General features: G+C 41.5%; 1 protein-coding gene across 1 annotated transcript in view; it reads left to right on the forward strand.

Annotated features, from left to right (window-relative positions):
• LOC143857148 (acyl-CoA hydrolase 2-like) overlaps positions 1-20,331 on the forward strand; it is a 117,999-nt gene that overhangs the window by 54,792 nt on the left and 42,876 nt on the right. Inside the window, exon 8 of the mRNA XM_077367468.1 lies at positions 16,275-16,365. Within this exon, the coding sequence (XP_077223583.1) occupies positions 16,275-16,365 (91 nt within the window). The remainder of the gene's footprint in view (positions 1-16,274; positions 16,366-20,331) is intronic.

Genomic DNA, 20,331 nt, shown 5'->3' on the forward strand with positions numbered 1-20,331 from the left:
TAAATGCAAGTTTGTGGGTTTTATAAAAGCCCATCCTCGTGGGTTTTTCCCCACTGTGCTTGCGCTCTTATAAAAAAAAAACAACAGAGAATCAGAAAATCGAGAAGAAGAAGAAGAGAAGAATAAGAAGTGGAAGATAGTGGGTTTTATAAAAACCCATCCTCGTGGGTTTTTCCCCACTGTGCTTGCGCTCTTATATATAAAAAAAAAAACAGAGAATCAGAAAATCGAGAAGAAGAAGAGAAGAATAAGAAGTGGAAGATAGAGATTTAGGCTTACCTTTTCAATCTTCAATTTCAAGTAAGTATTCAGATTTTTTTATGTTATCAACCTTTCACAAATTCAGCCCAGGAACCCAAAAACAGAGAGGTTAGGAAAAGAGAGAAATAGAGTTAAAGAAGATATGCATAAAAGGATAGTGATATATATATCAGCCCCTTTTTCTTCCCTAGACCACCTCCCTTTAATGTATTTCCACTACAAGGGGTGGCTTGGGTAGAAACAGTGGGTGACTATATCATTCCTTCTGATATTGTCGCTGCCATATTTTTAATGTTATAATTTCCACTTTATGCTATACCTTTTAATGACTAGAGTACTGTGAGTATATGCAACCCGATATGTGCTTGAGTATATGCAACCCGACAGGTGGGTTCCCATTTTGTTTGTCTAATTTTGGATAACTTGGCTATCAATTGGACGGCCCATCAATTGGACGGTTAGATCATCATTGGTGTGAGCCCCATCAATTGGACGGCCCATCAATTGGACGGTTAGATCATCATTAGTGTGAGCCCCATCAATTGGACGGTTGGATCATCCTTGGTGTGAGCCGTGCAACCATTCTTGGAATATATTCAAACCTTCAAACATAATTTAACAAAGACCCACACCCACGTTGATTCCATGCCCAAACCCTTATCTCCAGCCTTCATCCATAGCCACTTTTTCTCTCAACTCCAAAACATCTTAATTCAATCCGGATTATTTATTTCCTAGAACCCGTGAACCTTTTTGTATACATCTATGACATTGTATGTGTGTGACACTGTTCAGGTTGAATATTGTGCTTTTTCATTTAGGGATCGCCGTTTTTTCGAGCGCCAAGCATCAAGGCAAGTTCTGATTACTCGCTTAATAATGCTATTAATTTTGATATGACTTTAACATTTTATTTTGTATAGTAATGATACGGATAATCAAGCATGTGTAAATAGATGATTGTTTGGAATTGGAAAATAATTGTGAATTTTGATAATGCTTGTAAAGAAAAGTTTTGTTGTAAAATAAGCGTACATATATTTAGAATTTGGAATAATGGGAGGGAGGACTAAGGAGAACCCTTAGATCCAACCTTGGGCGAAAAGCCAAAAGCCAACCAGTCTGAGAGCGTACGACAGCTGGTGGGCGATGCATTGGGAGGAACCCTCACGGTGAACCGATTGAAATCCTAAAGTGGATCACGTTCCATTAGGGAACGGAGGGTCCTTGATGGTCAATGATCACCGGCCAGGCTAGAAAGCCACCGCAGAAAATGAGAATAAAGTCGATGGGGGACCGCCGCATGATCATTGGGGAAAAAGGGGAGAACATTTAAAATACATGCTACGCTTTGTATGTTGCAGTTAAATCGTTTTGTTATTATCGAATAAAAGATTCTTACTGTGTCATGTTTTATTATTGTTTCATTATTGTAGAAAATATTGTGTTGTAGATTCATGTCGCTTAATTTCATTATTTTGGGAGTTTTCTTTACTTGCTTTTAACCCACTTATCCTACAGGAATTGTAAGTGAAGAGGAAGGAGCGTTTGCTAATGAAGATATTTGACGAAACCCATGCGGGAAAGGGGAAAGTTGGAGTCTTGTGTTCGGTTTGACACAGTTGTCATAACCGAGAGTCGTAGTTAATAAGGATTTGTTTTTCTTTATTTGGTTTTGATTTTTGACTTAAGATACTATAGATTTGATTTGGTCATTTAAGATGGAAGTGTTTGAAAGTTGATGGATGGTTATGATTTAATTGTTAAGAGCGAATATTTATGGCAAGGTTTTATGTTATTAAGTTTTAATTATTGCTTCCGCCATTTGTTATCTAATGGCCTTTTAAAAAAAAAAAAAATGTCGTGATTTTTGGTAGCGACCTCAGGCAACGGAAGCCGGGTCGTTACAATTACCCTCCTTAAGTTGTCTTGGAAAATCCCTCATGTTATGTTTACACTAGTTTTGGATGAGAAAGGGTGGTCCGCAAGAAAAGTCTCAATGAAATATTAAGGAATAAATTCGTGTCCTTCAGTTGCCTGAGACAACCCTTTTACTGCAACTTACACTAGCTAAGACACACACTGACTAGATAAAACACTCCCCTTCTGCTACACTATTTTATACTACGCTACCTACCTCTCTCGTTTGCTACGCAAACCTCAACGGATTTCAACGAAATTTTAGAGGGGCCTACTTGGGATCCTAACCTACCCTATGGTATAATTTGGGACTCTAATACACTAGTTTAAAGGGTTTTCATTTAAAAACAAAAGTTTAGGGTTCGGTCAAAATTGGGTGTCTACAAAGGGACATGAAACTTTATGAACGAGACACGATGGGAACGACACACAATGGTATTTCTCCAACTCAAAGGGTGGTGCGGCAATGGGTGGGGTGGTAATGGGTTTAGGGTAGGGCGGAAGGGTTTTAGGGTGGTGCGAAAATGGGTTAGGATTTATGTAGGGTGGTGGGACAATGGTTTGAGGGTGAGAGATTGTGCGGCAATGGATGTGGGGGTAGAGGGTGTTGCAGCAAGGGGTTTTGGGTTAGGGGGTGGGGCGGCAATGGGTTAGGGTTAGGTTTAGGAAAAAAGGGATAAAGAGAAGAGAAAAAAAAGGAATAATGAGGAAAAAGAGAGAGACAATGGCCTGTCGCTCTACTCCGGAATCAGAACCCTAGGCTCTGATAATGGTGTCTAGTCTCCATGGAAGAAGAAGAATAAGAAGAATAGAAGAAGCAAGAAGGGAGATGAGGGAGAAAGTATGTGAGTCTTAGAGAGCTCCCACATAATATAATATATATGTGTGTAATAGGGTTACATGTATAAAGACCCAAATATCCTTCTAACAACATAGATCTAGAAGTAGTATGCAAAAGGCAACCAGAACATCATGTCAACATCAACAGCAGGACATACAAAGTTCCATCCATCACAAAAAGTGGAAGGCTATGTCATTAAGATAGCTGGGGATTTTTAGTGATTTGTATTTAATTTCTAGGTAAATTTTTTTACTCATGTTTTGTTCAGCCCTATGAAAACTAACATTTTTTTGAAAAGTGACATATTTCATTAATATTCAGATAGCATTTGAGACCAGCAGTCCGAGCATGCAGTACAAAATATTAAGGTGAATTGGCACGGGCATACCCGAGACCAATTCAAAGAGTAAACAAAATATCCAAAATTACAATAAAAACTAGGCATTCCTTTTCTCTATTCTGCTGAATGCAGTCTTTACATCTTCTATAACCATTTTAAAACTATCACACATATCTTTTCAAGACGTGAATATATATAGAACTCCTAAATAAAACCTCTTAAAACTTCAAGCTAAAACTTCAAGCTATATGAATCATTAGAAGCTTACCAAAACTTGCCTCCAAGCTGAACGAATCATCGAATACTAACGAAACTTGCCTCCAGGAACTCCAAGATGAGGTGAAAAGAGAAACTTCTAGGAAGATAAAGCATAACTAAAGTATCCAGATAGAAGAGCCCAAGCGAAAGAACGAATCTCTCAAGCTATAGCTATGGAAAAATGACAATTTCTGGATAGTGGCAAACAAATCACAGTGCTATTCAACGATTTGTATCTCCCTTTTTCCAACACTTCTCTATCTATTCAACTACAGTTCTCATCTTCCTCGTTTTCCTTTCTCCCTTTTTTCTTTTCTCCTTCATGTTCTAGCAAACCCTTTTTCCTTTTTTTTTCAAGGCCGGAAGGCCTTTCATTCAGGGTTACTACCCTCGGCCCCCTTTTCCTCAGCTTTCCTCACCTATGAAAACTAACATAGGTAGTGTTTTTATCTTGTAGGATGCTTAATTTTAAAAGATAATTTTTTCCTCTTGCTTTCTTGGATAGCAACATGTAAAACACTTTCTATATTTATTTGGAGCTTATCTAACCTAGAAATTAGGTTTTACTTAGGTTGATCCAAGGGGTGAAACTTATCATATACTAATGTTTGAAATTGATCTACAGTTTTAATGTGTTTTAGACCTCTATCTATATTTATCTATTATTAATGTTTTCAAAGGCACCAAACGTATATGCCTCAAGGTGATGCATTAAAAAATGCCTCAACGTGTGAAGAAAATGGATTTATATCGTAAAGGCGTACACGCCTACGAAGAAAGGCCTACTCCTTTCAAGCGTGCAACAAAAGGCATCGTTTGTATCACCAGACCCCCAAAATTTGGTTTCTTGCCCGTCTTCGTCTTTTTCTTACTCTAAACACCTACTGATGTTTAAGTTAGGTCATGTGTGCTCTATTAAAGCCATAGTCACAAATATTTGTACTGGAAATATCTCGCGACATTTTTGTGATATTTTCACGCTAAAAACTAAAGGCTACTGATATTGGCACTACTATGTTTTGATAATTGCATCAAGTCATTTTGTCTTTTATTATTTATACAGTTGTCAAAGGTTATTTCAGTTCCTAAGAAGCACTCGGAAGCTAATTAAAAAAGAAACGAGAATCTGAGATTGTTCAGTTATTAAAAGTTGGTATTGCCTAGGGATTCTAAACTCACGGGCCTTGTCGAAAACGGCTACAAGGGTGGCACCGTTGGATCCACGTCATCCTGAGTGCATTTATGTTGGCACTGATAACGGTAGAAGGAAATGACGTGGATCCAATGGAGCCGCCCTTATAGCTGTTTTCTACAAGGGCTCCTTTGAGTTTAGCTCCCTCTTGTCAATATCATCAGCCAATATAAAATATGAAGAATCTTAATGAATCAATCTATGGTAAATTTTGTGATTGTCGTTTTGTCAAAAAATCGCAAAAAATCATGATATTTTTTTAAAATGTTGGAGACATTTGTGATTTAAGACTAAGACCCATTTGAAGATCTAATATTTGTTTTTAGGGAATTTTGTTGTTTTTAGGATTTTAACCTTCATCTCGTTTTCATAAAAAATGAAGAAGAAACATGAGTATTTTAACATCATTATGCTGGTTATGCTATTTCTCGGTACTCATTTTAAATTGCTAATTTATCGAGATGTCTATGGATTATGATACAATCAGGGAACTCATTCTCTTGTATTTGAATACATCCTATGATTTCCTGTAGCACCAAATGTTTCTTTGGGAATTTCAACTAGTGTGTGTTGAGATGATATTTAGCTATCAAACAAATAAACATTAACATGGCTAAATAGCGATAGTTTCTATGATGCTTATTCTTTGTGCCTACATGATGCCACGTAATTCATGATATCATAATGGCTTCATTTTCTTTCTCTGCTAGAAAGATTTATCCCACATCCTATTAGGGGCATTTTTGTCCACTAAATATATACATATAAATATATTGCGTAGGGGGGGGGGGGGGGGGAGGATACTTTTTCTCCCTCAATCATTTCTCTCTTTCTGTGTCTCTTAATCTCTCTCTTATTCTTCTTCTCCCTTCCTTCTATCTCTCAACCGTCATCATGTAGATCTCTAACATGGTATCAGAGCTGATGGTGTGAGAGATCCACATCAACAATAAAGATTCATTATTCTTTGTGCCCCTTTTTCAAGTGGTTTTTGATTTCTGCCCTAACCACTTAGGGTTTCCAACCCAAATTTTAATGAAAAATCCCATACCCCATCCTCTTCGTTTTCGCCCAATCCGTTTGCCAAATTTTTTATTTTTTTGTCTTATTCACAAACCCTAGTTTTTGTCCTATTAAAAAATCAGCACCTTCTTCCTCGTTTGTGATTCCGATCCTTAGGTCCTTTTTACCCATGATTTAAATAAGATCTTATCTCTTTATTACGAAACTTGGGGTTCGTGGTATTTTTGGTTCGTTCGTTGTTGATGGTTTGATGAGGTTGGATGGTTTATCTGTTGCATTTATTGTTGGTGGTTGTGTTGGCATAGTTGTGGTGATTTACTTGTGGATGGTTAGCTATGTGTGCTATAGCCTTTTTTTGGTTGTTTCGTCTTGGGGGTGTTGTGGTAGTTATTGTTGGTGATCGTCATCTCGTATGTGTTGGCTGAGGTGTTGTTGCCTCGTGGTGTTTATTGTTAGTGCTACTGTGGCATTGCAGTAGGTTGTTGAGTGCCTTGTGGAGGGTATTTTATTTATTTTCGGTGGTGATTGGGGTATACCTGTTAGTTGTTCTGTTCGTCAGCTGTTGTTATGATTCTGTGGAGCCCTCCGCTCAGCAACTTACTCCTCTCAAGGCTGATGAGGGCCGTTCTTCATCGTATACTGCTCAGTCTAGCTATTCCCATGTTGAACCTCCCCATCAGATGACTTCAATATAACTGGATGGGAGAAATTACCCCATGTGGAAGATGATGGTCTACACTTATCTACTTGGCTGCAGAAAATTAGTTTTCTTCTGCGCTCTCCTCCGATTTGCACTGACTCGACATATGATCAATGGTGTGAGGATGATGCTGTGGTTCGCTCCTTTCTATGGGGCTGTATGGCACTCCATATCGCTACGTCCATGATGTATCTGCAATCCTCGAAGGAAATCTGGGAGCATGTGGCTACGTTGTATTCAGGAGTGGATAATTTGACTCGTATATGTGATCGTTTTTCAGATTGGTTTAGTCTTGAGAGGAGACAAACCTGTAGGATCTCACTACCGTGGTTACCTTACTCTCTGTCAGGAGCTTGACTTATTGTTGCCCATTACTGTTGATCCTGAGGCTCTCAAAGAGATGCGGTGGTTCAGTTTCTTTATTCCTTAGGCCCTGACTATCTCTAGATCTGTCAGCAGCTTGTAGTTCTGGTTCACTTCCCATCCTCGCAGAGGCCTTCTCCCGTGTCCAGTGTATGCGGGTACCTTAGTCTGGTGAACCTCTAGTGGATGGATCTGCTCATGTTTCATATGGTGGGGGTGATTGTGGCCGTGGTGGTGTTCGCTTTGGGCGCGGCCTTGTTGGTGGCTGGTGTGGTCGTGGCCGTAGCCGTCGTGGTGGTCGTGAGACAGGGGGAGGCAGAGATGGTGGTGGTCGTGGCCGTTGGGGCAGTCATTGCACTCATTGTGGTTTGGATGGCCATGCTATTGATTATTACTATGATTTACATCCCGAGCTTCGTCCATACAGGCATGCGAATGCTTCTGCTCCTGCTTCTAATGTTATTCCTTCCCCTGTGGCTCCATCTACATCTGAGTCTCTTGTTATTTCTCATGCAGCATATGAGGAGCTTCTCCGTATTCGGGACAAGGAAAAATAGCCAGCAGCCACGTTTGCACATAAAGGTAGCTCCTCCTGTTTTATCTCTGGTACTTCTTCTGGGACATGGCTTATTGATTCAGGAGCATCCCACCATATGACTGGTAATCCTATAATTCTTTCTTCTCTCCAACCGTCCCTTCTATGGGACCTCGTACTGTTACATTGGGAGATGGGACTACATCTCCTGTTTTTGGCATGGGTGCAGTCTCCATCTCGACGGGACTTCAATTGTCTTCCGTTCTTTATGTTCCGTCTTTTCCCGTTAACTTGTTATCTGTTCGCCAACTAACGAAATCATTGAATTGCACTGTTTCCTTTTTCTCTTCTTATTGTGTTTTTCAGGACATGAAGACTGAGACGAGGATTGGTGTAGGCCGTGAGATTGATGGTCTTTACTACCTTGACCAGGCCGGTGCTGGTGTAGCTCTTTTTTCTTCTGTGGATGCTTATCAATGGCATGGTCGTTTGGGACATCCACTTTCGAATACGCTTAGGAAGTCTTCTTTTGTTTCGGAGCCTGTTCCACCTTTTCATTGCGAGTTGTGTGAGTTAGGGAAACACCATCGTGTGTTCTTCCCTACTTGTGTTAGAAGTAGAGTGTCTTGTCCATTTGAGCTTATTCATTCTGATGTTTGGGGTCTAGCTAGAACTACTTCATTAAATGAACATAAATATTTCATCATATTTGTTGATGATTATTCGAGGGCCACGTGGTTGTTTTTGCTTAAAGATAGATCTCAAGTGTTTAATGCATTTCGTCATTTTTACTTTGAAGTAGTCAACCAGTTTAAATGCTCTATCAATTGTTTACGTACTGATAATGCTAAGGAATATTTCTCTGTGTCTAATGGCCTTCATGATTTTCTTTCCTCTCGTGGTACTATTCATCAATCGTCCTGTCCTTACACGTCAGAACAGAATGTTGTGGCTGAAAGAAAGCTTTGTTATTTACTGGATATGACTTGTACACTTATGTGTCAGATGAAAGTTCCTAAAATTCATTGTGGTGATGCAGCCCTCACAGCATGTTTCCTATGTAACCGTCTTCCTTCAACTTTATCTGGGAAAACACCTTTTTCGGTCTTGTACCCTCTCGGTGATCCATTTCCATTAGTGCCATGTGTCTTTGGATGTACATGTTTTGTCCATAAATTGTCTCCAGAACTTGACAAATTGGAACCGATGGCAGAAAAGTGCCTCTTCTTAGGTTACTCTCGCACCCAAAAAGGTTATAAATATTATAGTCCTCGTCTTAGAAAGTCATGTCTCTGTAGATGTCTCGTTCTTTGAGGACTAGCCTAATTTGCTTGCCACAGATGCTTCATTACCTGTTGACGTCACTAGGCTACGTGTCCCTATTCTGATAGATACTCCTTTGCCTGTGGCTATTCCTGATCTTCCAACGGGCCCTCCTGTGTCTTCTAAGGGTTCTGAACTGCAAACTTATACTAGGGGACCTCGTCATGTTGTTCATTCTATGACTGAATAAGCGCCATCTCCGCCCACTGATCCTCTTCCGCAGTCGGATTCTTGTACTCGATCTCATAGCGTTGCTCATCCTATATCTAGGTTTGTTTCTTATGGCCATCTCTTACCCTCCTTTTGGTTCTTTGTTTCTAGCATGTCTTCGATTACTTTGCCTAAGTCTGTTACAGATGCTTTGAATTATCCGGGATGGAGAGCTGCAATGGATGCTGAGATGGGTGCCCTTCACTCAAATAAAAGATGGCGGTTGGTTCCCCTTCCTTCTGGTGCACAGAATATTGGGTGTCGTTGGGTATTTGCCATTAAGTACCTTTCTAGATGGGTCTATTGAGCGTCTCAAAGCCCGCCTTGTCACTAAAGGGTACACTCAAACGTTCGGTGTTGATTATCTGGAGACATTTTTTACAGTTGTTAAGATTCCATCGGTTCGTGTATTAATCTCTCTGGCAGTTAATCGTGGTTGTCCTCTATATCAACTTGATGTCAAAAATGCCTTTCTTCACGGCGATCTGTCTGAGGAAGTTTATATGGAGCAACCTCTTGGGTATGTTGCTCAGGGGAGATGTGCTCATCAGTATGCCGTCTTCAAAAAGTCGACTTATGGACTCAAGCAATCGCCCAGGGTTTGGTTTGGACAATTTAGTGATGCGGTTTTGCATTTTGGGTTGAAGCAGTGTGCTGTTGATCATTTTGTGTTCAGTCACAAATCTAGTTCTGGATATATTCTCCTCATAGTGTATGTTGATGACATTGTAATTATAGGAGATGATAAGTTTGACATACACAATCTGAAGTCCTTTCTCCAAGGTGAATTTTCTACTAAAGATCTGGGTCAGCTCAGATACTTCCTTGGTATTGAGGTTGCTCGCTCTCGTCATGGTCTTTCCTTGTCACAAAGGAAATATGTATTGGACATTTTAGATGAGACACGCTCAATGGGGGTGAAACCTGCGACTATTCTTATGGATCCAAATGTTAAACTTCTTCCTGATCAAGGAGAGTTGTTGAATGATTCTGGTCTGTTAACAGGTCTTTAGGTGTTTATTGTAATGCCCAAGGGCATACTTGTCTTTGTACTTCACTCTTTATTATTTATATTACATGAGTGAGGGGGTGAACCCTAACTCAATCTTTTCTCTCACTCTTTACTTTCTCTCTTTTCTCTACCTCTCTCAACATGGTATCAGAGCTCTAGGGCATGGATGCCTAGGGCCATTTTTCTTTTCTTTCCTTCTTTTTTCACTAACCCTAACCTTAACATCCACCTCCATCTTCTCCATCCCTAACCCTAACCATAACCCCTCCATTCTTTGCTATAGTAAATCGCTACAGTGCTGCTACAGTACATCTCTACAGTACTGCTACAGTGAATCGCTGCAGTGCATCTCTACAGTACCCGCTACAGTACTGCTACAGTACATCGCTACGATACCTCTTTTCCTCACTCTTCCTTGCCCTAATCTGATCCATCATAATCTCTTCTTCTTCTTTTGGGTCATAGCTATGCCCTAGATTTTCTTGTTCGGCTTGATCACTATCTTCATGGTGTTGTTCTGGATTTGTACTTACATCATTGCGATGGTTGTGGCTCGGAGTTGTCTCGACTTTGTCTTTATGTCATGAGGCTATCTCATGCCTCCCTTATGCATATGTTGTCCTCACGAAGCTGCGGTCTATTAGCTTGCTTATAGTCTTCATCCTTGTCTCTATTTGCTCGTTGTTGGTCCTCTTCAGTCTTCTTCCCAGTCTCTTATGGAAGATACCCCTCATAATGAGGACCCTACTATTCGTACTCCAGCTATGGCTACTAGTTTCCAGCCGCGTCAGGTTGCGTCGTCGTCTTTGTCTTCGGTGGATGCGTCATTCCCACCGATTACCACTTCCCGTCTTGATGGATCCAACTATTTGACTTGGAAGATTGCTGTGGAGACATATTTGAAGGCCCGACGAAAGATTTCTATTATTCGTCGTGATCCCTCTCCTGAGACTGACCCTACCTTTGATGATTGGGATGTAGATGATGCCCTTGTTCGTACACTTCTATGGCAGAGTATGACCCCTGCCATTGCCAGCACCATGATGGATCTCCCTACTGCCAAAAAAGGTATGGGAGCACACTGCGGCATTATATTCTGGTGAGGGGAATGTCGCCCGTCTCTGCGACACTTATTAGCGCTGGATGGGTCACAGGCGCGGTGATTCTACAGTCCATGATTACTACAGACAGTTTGTCTCCTATTGCCAGCAGTTAGATGCTCTTATGCCTCTCACCACTGATCTTACCACGGCAGCCAGACAGCGGGATCAGCTCCGTGTTGTTCATTTCCTTGAGGGTCTTGGACCAGAGTTCACTCATCTTCGACAGCACATCCTTGGGTCTGGTACTGTACCCACTCTTCAGGAGGTATTTTTACGAGCTCAGAGTGTGCACTTGGCATTACTGTTCCTACTCCCGTGGATGTTTCGACTACTGCTGCTTATGGAGCCGCTGACTGCCCTTCCCGAGGAGGAGGCATTTTTGGTCGCGGTCGTGGTCGCGATACTAACCGAGGCGGACATGGCGGCGGCCAAGAGGGTGGCCGTGGAGGTCGAGCTCGGCCCTATTGTACTCATTGTAGGCGTGAGGGTCACTATCACGAGACATGCTTTGATCTCCATCCTGAGCTGCGTCACACTTCATATCCTCGTTAGGGCCGTACTGCACATCTTGCCCTTCCAGATTCGCTTGCTCCTATTGACAGCCCCTCACAGACACCACTGGCTACTCCGACTGATCAGATGGTCGTTTCTCGTGCCGACTATGATGAGCTACAGTGTTTCAGGTCTGCCAGGCGCCCTCCTACTGCTGGTCTTGTTCAGCCAGGTAGTTCTCCTGCTTCGTTCCTCTCTAGTTCTAGCTCCTGGATTATTGATTCCGGAGCATCTCATCACATGACAGGTACCCAGTCATCTTTACATGATTTTCATCATGTTGTTTCACGTTCTATTACTCTTGCTGATGGGAGTACCTCTCCTATCACTAGTGTTGGCAGTTGTTCCCCTTCACCAGGCATTACATTATCATCTGTGCTCTGTGTCCCCAAGTCACCTTTCAGTTCACTTTCTGTTAGTCAATTAACAAAGCATCTTCATTGTTCTATCTCATTTTTTCCTTCATATTGTCTTTTTCAGGATCTCTCGACTGGGAGGACGATTGGCTCGGGCCGTGAGGTGGATGGCCTTTATCGTCTCGACTGCTCTCTGTCCCATCCGATTCTACATGGCTCGGTCGATGCATACCAGTGGTACTGCCGTCTAGGTCACCCGTCTATGGAGCGTTTACGCAGGATTCCCTTCGTTCCTTCTTCATCTGTTAGGTCTTTTCAGTGTGAGGCCTGTGAACTTGGGAAGCATCATTGTGTGCCATTTCCCTCTAGGACTGTTAGTCGGGCTTCACACCCTTTTGCTCTTGTTCATTCTGATGTATGGGGTCCTGCGAGGACTACCTCTTTATTTGGATTTCGCTATTTTGTGGTCTTTATTGATGACTATTCACGTATGACATGGACTTATTTAATAAAAGATCGTTCTAAAGTTTTTTCTGTGTTTCGTGATTTCTATGCTGAAGTTAGTAATCAATTCTCATGTGTTATCCAATGTTTTCGCACTGACAATGCAAAGGAATATTTCTCTTACTCAAATGGTTTTCAGGAATTCCTCTCTTCGCGAGGCATTCTTCATCAGTCCTCATGTGCTCATACCTCTCAGCAGAATGGAGTGGCTGAGAGGAAGCTTCGCTCCTTGTTAGATGGGGCCCGGACACTACTCTTTCAGATGTGGGTCCCTAAGACCTATTGGGCTGATGCTGTACTCACAGCATGCTACCTGACGAATAGGCTTCCCTCTTCGGTCCTTGGTGGTACCTCTCCGTTCTCGATTCTCTGTCCTACCTCTGACCCTTTCCCTCTTACACCTCGAGTTTTTGGCTGTCTCTGTTTTGTCCACGTTCTTGGGTCAGGATTAGATAAGTTGGATCCTCGGGCCGAACGGTGTCTCTTTTTAAGTTACTCTCGGACCCAAAAGGGTTATTGTTGTTACAGCCCTCACCTGCGACGATCCTTTGTCTCGGCGGATGTTACATTCTTTGAGACTCAGTCATTTTTTAGTCCGTCCATCTCGTTGGATCCCTCCCCCTCTACACTTCAGGAGGATTCCTCGCATACTCCTGTTCTTCCTCTTCCGGTTCTTCCTGATCCCATCCCTGTTTCTACACCTCCGGTATCCAGTTCCTTCCCTACAGTTGATGCTACTGTTATGCCGACGTCAGCGTCTTGTGCAGTCCCTCTACCTCCACCATTGAAGTAGTATCAGCGTCGGATCCATGGTTTTAAATTTCGGTTTCGATGGACAACGAAACGAAATTCACAGTGAGGCGGAAAAGTACCAAACTTCGCGGAAATGTTTCGGAAATTTCGGTTCGGTAAAATTTCGGAAATTTCGGTGAAATGTTTCTGAAATTTCGGTGAAAAGTTTCGGTGAAGTACAAAATTTTACCCGAAATTTCAGAAATTTAGGTGAAATTTTTACAAGATTTCGTCCGAAATTTCGTACCGAAACCGAAACCGAAACCGAGATTTAAAACCTTGGTCGGACCAAATCTGTTGCTCATTCAGCCCCACTCGAGCCATCATCATCTCAGCCGAAGATCCCCACTTCTGAGGTACATTCTGACTCTCCCATTGCCTCTCGCACTCGGTTTCGCAGTACTGCTCATCCCATTTCCTCTTTTGTGTCTTATGACTTTCTCACCCCTGTATTTCGTAGTTTTGTTTCGTCTTTGTCCTCTATTTCTCTACCTAAGACTCTACAGGAGGTACTTGATCATCAAGGCTGGCGGGTGGCTATGGATCTGAAGATGCAGGCCCTTCAGGCCAATCAGGCATGGGATTTGGTCCCTCTACCATATGGTGCTCGCCCCGTTGGTTGTCGCTGGGTTTATGCAGTCAAGCACCTTCCTGATGCACAGTTGAGCGCCTTAAGGCTCGACTTGTTACCAAAGGGTACACGCAGACATATGGGATTGATTATGGCGAGACTTTTTCACCAATTGCGAAAATTCCTTCTGTCCATGTCCTGCTATCCCTTGCTGTGAATCATGGCTGGCATCTTCATCAGTTGGATGTAAAGAATGCCTTTCTTCATGGTGATTTGGAGGAAGATGTCTATATGGAGCAACCTCCTGGATATGTTGCTTAGGGGGAGAGATCTTCTCTTGTTTGCCGTTTGAGGAAATCCATTTTTGGTCTCAAACAATCTCCGAGAGCCTGGTTTGGGAAGTTCAATGCTACACTTATTCACTTTGGCATGAAGCAGTGCGCAGTTCTCCGTCTTCAGTTTTCAGTCTCAGACTGGTTGTTATCTGTTGATAGTATATGTCGATGATATCATTATCACTGGTAGCGATATAGGTGGCATTCAGAGGCTCAAATCCTTCCTTCAGACAGAGTTCTCTACTAAGGATTTGGGTCGTCTTCGGTATTTCCTGGGCATTGAGGTTGCCTATTCGACTAGGGGTATCTACCTCTCATAGAGGAAATATGTTCTGGATCTTCTTGATGAGACAGGTTGTTTGGGAGTCGAGCCTGCCTCAACTCCTTTGGACCAGAATATGAAATTACTCCCTGAGGAGGGAGTCCTGTTAGAAGATCCAGGGCGATACAGACGGTTAGTTGGTAAGCTCATTTATCTTACTGCTACACGTCCAGATATTACCTTTGCAGTTAGCGCTGTTAGCCAGCATATGAGCTCACCTCGCACTTCACACTGGGCTGCTGTACTTCAAATATTGAGATATCTGAAGAGTTCGCCAGGTAAATGGTTGTTATTTCAGAGGCATGGGCACTAGAGAATTGAAGGATACACTGATGCAGACTGGGCAGGATCTCCGGCTGATAGGCGGTCTACTACAGGATATTGCACCTTTATTGGAGGTAATCTTGTTTCATGGAGAAGTAAGAAACAAGATGTCGTGTCTAAATCTAGTGCCGAGGCAGAATATAGAGCTATGTCTCATACGAGTAGGGAACTCATGTGGCTACGTTCCTTACTTTCAGAGATTGGATTTCCTCCTTCTCCAGCTCAGTTACACTGTGACAACAAATCTGCCATTTACATTGCCACGAATCCAGTCTTCCATGAGAGGACCAAACATATTGAAGGGGATTGTCATTTCATTAGAGATTTGATTCAGCGAGGCTACATATCTCCCGTGTTTACCAGATCTACAGATCAATTAGCAGACATGTTCACGAAGCCTCTAAGGAGAGCTAAGTTAGTTGATAATTGTAACAAGCTAGGAATGTTAGATATCTACATTCCAGCTTAAGGGGGAGTGTTAACAGGTCTTTAAGTTTTTATTGTAATGCCCAAGAGCATACTTGTCTTTGTACTTCACTCTTTATTATTTATATTACATGAGTGAGGGGGTGAACCCTAACTCAATCTTTTCTCTCACTCTTTACTTTCTCTCTTTTCTCTACCTCTCTCAACATGGTCGATATAGAAGATTGGGTGGGAAACTAATCTATTTGACTGTCACCCGTCCAAACATATCATTTGCAGTTGGTATGGTTAGTCGCTTTATGAGTGCTCCACGTACTTCCCACTGGGCTGCTGTCATCCAGATCATCAAATATTTAAAGGGTACACAAGGTAAAGGTCTGTGCTTCAGAAAATATGGACATGAAAAGGTAGAAGGATTCAGTGATGCAGATTGGGCTAGATCTCCTGCTGACAGGAGATCAACGACAGGATATTGCACATTTGTCGGAGGTAATTTGGTGTCGTGGAGAAGTAAAAAGCAAGATGTTGTGTCTAAGTCAAGTACAGAAGCCAAGTATAGAGCTATGCCATATACAAGTGGGGAGCTAATATAGCTTCGCTCATTCTTATCAGAGATTGGGTTCACATCGACATCTCCAGCACAGTTGTGTTGTGACAATAGAGCGTCAATTGATATTGCTACGAATCCAGTGTTTCATGAACAAGGCAAGCATATTGAAGTTGATTGTCACTTCATTCGTCATCGAATTCAGAGTGGTGAGATTTGCACAGTGTTTACAAGTTATCATGTTGATCTCTAACAAGTTACAAGTTGAAATAATGTATTCACATGGCCACTTTACTTTTGTGCTAATTATAAGAGAATTTGTCACTTCTTTGTTGGAGTGATTGGAGTTCGCATATTTGAAGAAAACATATTTGGGAACTCAGATGACACGAGCTTTATTATGTCCTAAGTCTTAAAAGGTCCATTATTATTCATTTTTTTTTTAAAAGGTCCATTGTTATTTGCAGGCATTGGCAGCGGCTTGTAAGACTGTGGATTTCTTTAAGCTTGTCCATAGTTTGCACGGTTGTTTTCTTCGAGCTGGGGATCTTAGTTGTAAGGACATTTCTATCTTCTACTTTAAAGAATATAATATTATTGCACAATTTCTCATTACAACTTTTTTAATTTTTGGCTTCTAATAAATATTTTATGATATTGTTTGGTTAACTTGAAGTTTGTATTGCTTGGTTTAAGCCATTCAAAAAAAAGAAAGTAATACTTGGTCTACATTCTGTTAAATTACTCACGGTTCTCCCTTTATCTTCATATATTTAGTTTCAACTTTGCAAATATCACATGGTATGGAGGATGGACTCATAACATGGGTATGCTTGTTTTGTTGATCAATCTGGATCTCTCTGAAGGTAGATGCTAGTTCAGTACTCATCCAATAAAAAACCCTTGATATGATATTACAATTGAATACTTATGGGAGAGGATAAATTCTGATAGAATACAGAATTGCAAATTGGGTGAAGATTACATGATCTTGGTTTCTTCATCATACATAGATCATGATCACCACTCTACGAGTTGAATGAAATGGAAGAATTTGAAGAAATAAAAAAGGAAGGACAAGTAGGTGGAACAAAGGAATCATGGTGATACTTTTTCCATACACATTTGATTGCTGGTATGTTCACGGCCTGCCGTCTGTAATCTCATCATGCAAAGTTTAGTTTTGTTGAAGAACTTAAGTTAGCATTAGAGCTAGTATTTCATGTTAATTTGGTAGGGCCCATCATTGGAGGGCCCTAATGCCATTCTTGTAGTTAATTTAAGTGAAATATTATATTCGTGGGGTTGAGAGCTATAATTCACTTGAGTTCTCTTTTCTCCACTTTGCTTTCTCTTCTTTGTCTTCTCTTCAAATGAATAAGCTGATGGAGATGTCGTTATTTAATATTTTATACTTTATCACTCCCCTTCACTTGTGGCCCCTCTTTCTAGGGTTGGCCTACACATGGCACTTGTGTCCCCTCTTTTGGGTTTGGCCATTGCATGTGGATTTTTGCTATGCGGGAGGTTTGAACTCAGGACCTTTGGCTCTGATACCATGTGAAATGACTAGTTACTCCAAAAGCTTAAGCTTAAGCTGATGGAGATGGCATTATTTAATCTTTTTTACTTTAACAGTATGCCCATGTAAGGATTGTGATCTTCTAACAATAACATGGTACAGAGCATGATCTAATGTGTTGACTCTCTTCCCTATCTCTTATTGACTTGATGATCTTTCCTTCTCTGATTTGGAGTTGTGCATTGTGGATCTTACCTTCTCTGGTATCAAATTCATTGAGGCCTCAAAACCATTGTTCAATTGTGTCCCAAACTTTATTTTCACTAATAAAAAATAAGATGATTTTTTCATTCGAACATACTTGCAAGCAAACAAGGGGAACATCATTGGAAACAAGTGAGTCCATGTTGGTCCTATTTCTGGCAAGCTCATTAGCCACGTTGTTAGCATGATGGGGGATAGGAGTGAACAAGATGGGGATGTAAACAGAAAGGCTTTGATATGCTAAATGACATTGTTGCTATGGACACCTTCTAGAAGACCAAGCAATAGCACTCTTCCACTAAAGGTGCCTACCTTGGTGATCCAAAGTTAATTTGTAATCTCTCCAATAACTTCAATTTTGCCTCACTTGAACCATTGCCACCCCCTACCTCAATAGTGTCATCTCTAAGCATGCACTAGAATCATCTCTAAACATGTGACTGATAGCAACAGGACAGGGGGTACCTATAGTGAGCTATTGAAATTCAACATTATAATTTTTTTTTTTTTAAAAGGGAGGGGTAGGATAAATCTAATCAAAGCTGTCCTCTCGCAAACATCCTGATCTACCAGTTGTCCGTCTTTCAGTTCCCTATGAGTGTGATAAAGAGGATAGAATAGATTCAAAGAAGATTGCTATGGGTGGATCCAATGAGGGAATGAAGCAACGAGAATCGGCAGTGAGAGAAGGACAGCCGTTCAGAAAATGATGGGGAGAGTTAGAAAAGAAGAATGGTCGGTGGATTGGCAGTGTTGTAGTTGTTCCTATCATAATTTTAGGTGGAGGAAAAAGTGCAGATTATGCTCGCAGGAGAAACTGACTCTAACTCCTCTCCATCATCAATCCGGGGTAAGGAAATCATACAATAATGGGTTTTCCTCGAAAAGAAAGAATGATCCTGATGGTTGGTTGTGCTCTCCATGCAAATATTTTAACTTTAAATGGCGGAAAAAATGTCGATGGTGCCAACGGTCCGAGCACCTATCTACATGGGTTGTCCGTGGTAGCTTCAAGTCAGATCCGTTGGAGAAAGTGGAGGCGGATAGTCGATGGCCTGATTCAGGTAAAGTTTCTTTTCTTAAAGGAATTGGGAGCCCGGCCTTCTCCATTTCAGGCAAGGAAGTGCTTACTTGCATGGATTCCCTAAAATCTTGTTTAGTAGGAAAAGCGAACGGCAACTTCAGATCCCTGAAGGCCCTTTGGTCCTAGGCACAGAAAGTTTGGGACTCTCCCTCCCTTCCTTGCCCTTGTTCTTTTTATGTTCGAATCTGAATCCCAAGTTTCTAATATCCTAGGCATGGGACCTAAAGCCCTTGGAAACCAATTAGTTTCTCTCCTACCATGGAAAAAGGATTTTATTCAAGGGGAGGAAACCCTCTGGGTCAATTTTTATGGTATTCCCTTACATGTTTGGGCAGTCTCAACAGTGGAAGCCCTAGGAATCTTATTTGGAAAAGTCCTGGAAACAAAAATGGAAGGTAATAATATGCACTGTATGAGCTTCGTATCAGCTAAAATTTTGTGTCAATATTAGAGTTCTTGATAAGGTTTACGCAATTGGGGTTGATATTCAGAGACAACAATATATCAAGAAAGGCGTTTCTCAACCCATTAGTTCTTCGGGTTTTACCGATTTTTGTGCTTCTCTGCCGAGAGGGGATTCACCGCCGATTGAGGATTCCGAGTCGTTTGTGGGTAAGTTTCCTGTTGATTCAAATTTCAAATTTACAGGTGGTGTCTACAACGGCTCTGAAAAAATCCAGGTGGCTCCAGTATTGATAGGCATGGGTCAGAGCAGCAAGAGCTTAGACCATGTTGCCCCTGGGAAAAAAGTCTCTTGGACGGAATTTTCTGAAAAAGGTCCTATTCATGACAAGACCCTCGAAACCTCTGTTTGTCCTTTAGCTAAGGCTGGCATTCCTATTCCGAGATGCAAAATTTTTGGACACATATTCCAAGCCGGATGGCCTTCTATTAAAAATTAGGAAATTGATTAATTTTCGAGATGGGAGAAGGTATGATGAGTCAATGGAGGTGACTAATCGCCTTGCGCCCCACAGGAATACAATGATGCACCTACTGAAAGCCGTTCTGGATTTAAGTTTGGGATCTAGGAGGGGTAGGGTGCTCAAGATCTAAAAGCTGTTAGCCAAAAAGGGGATTTGATTGGTATGGAGGCTCCGTTCACGCGGATCAGGGGGATAGCTTCTTTTGAAAATCTAATCGGAAATTTCGAAGTTCTAGGACCTATAGATATAATGTTTGGGAAGATTTTTGGTTTTTTCGGAAGGGATGGTTTGCTTGAATTTAACAAACAGTGGTCAAGAGCATTAGCTCCTTTTGAGGTAATGATGAGTGCAGATCCTGATTGGTGGTGGGAAATTTTTCCTTTGGGATGGGAGAGAATTCCAAAGGGTGGCGGGGATCTCTTAAATTTGAAATTAGTAATTTTTGAAGCTAATCCAGTGCTACCAGTTTATTCTAGCATTTCTCAGATCTTTGGAACCCTCGAGTCCCAAACTTCCTTTGGTTCCAAGTTTTGATGGTAGACATTAGTGATTCGGCTTCCTCTGTTAATGGTCCTTGGAGGTGTAAGAGGAGGTCACCGGTGGAACTTATGGAGATGGAGTCGGCTTTGAACTCCTTAAGAAGTTTGATATATATAGAAGAACAAGCATCTAGGAATGTGCCTACTCCAAGAGAAGTTGAAAGGAATCTGCTTAGAAGACTCTGG

This window comes from Tasmannia lanceolata, unplaced genomic scaffold (genome assembly GCF_043159265.1).
Source record: "Tasmannia lanceolata isolate RefF3 unplaced genomic scaffold, GAP_Taslan_0.1 ptg000024l, whole genome shotgun sequence".
Taxonomy (NCBI): domain Eukaryota; kingdom Viridiplantae; phylum Streptophyta; class Magnoliopsida; order Canellales; family Winteraceae; genus Tasmannia; species Tasmannia lanceolata.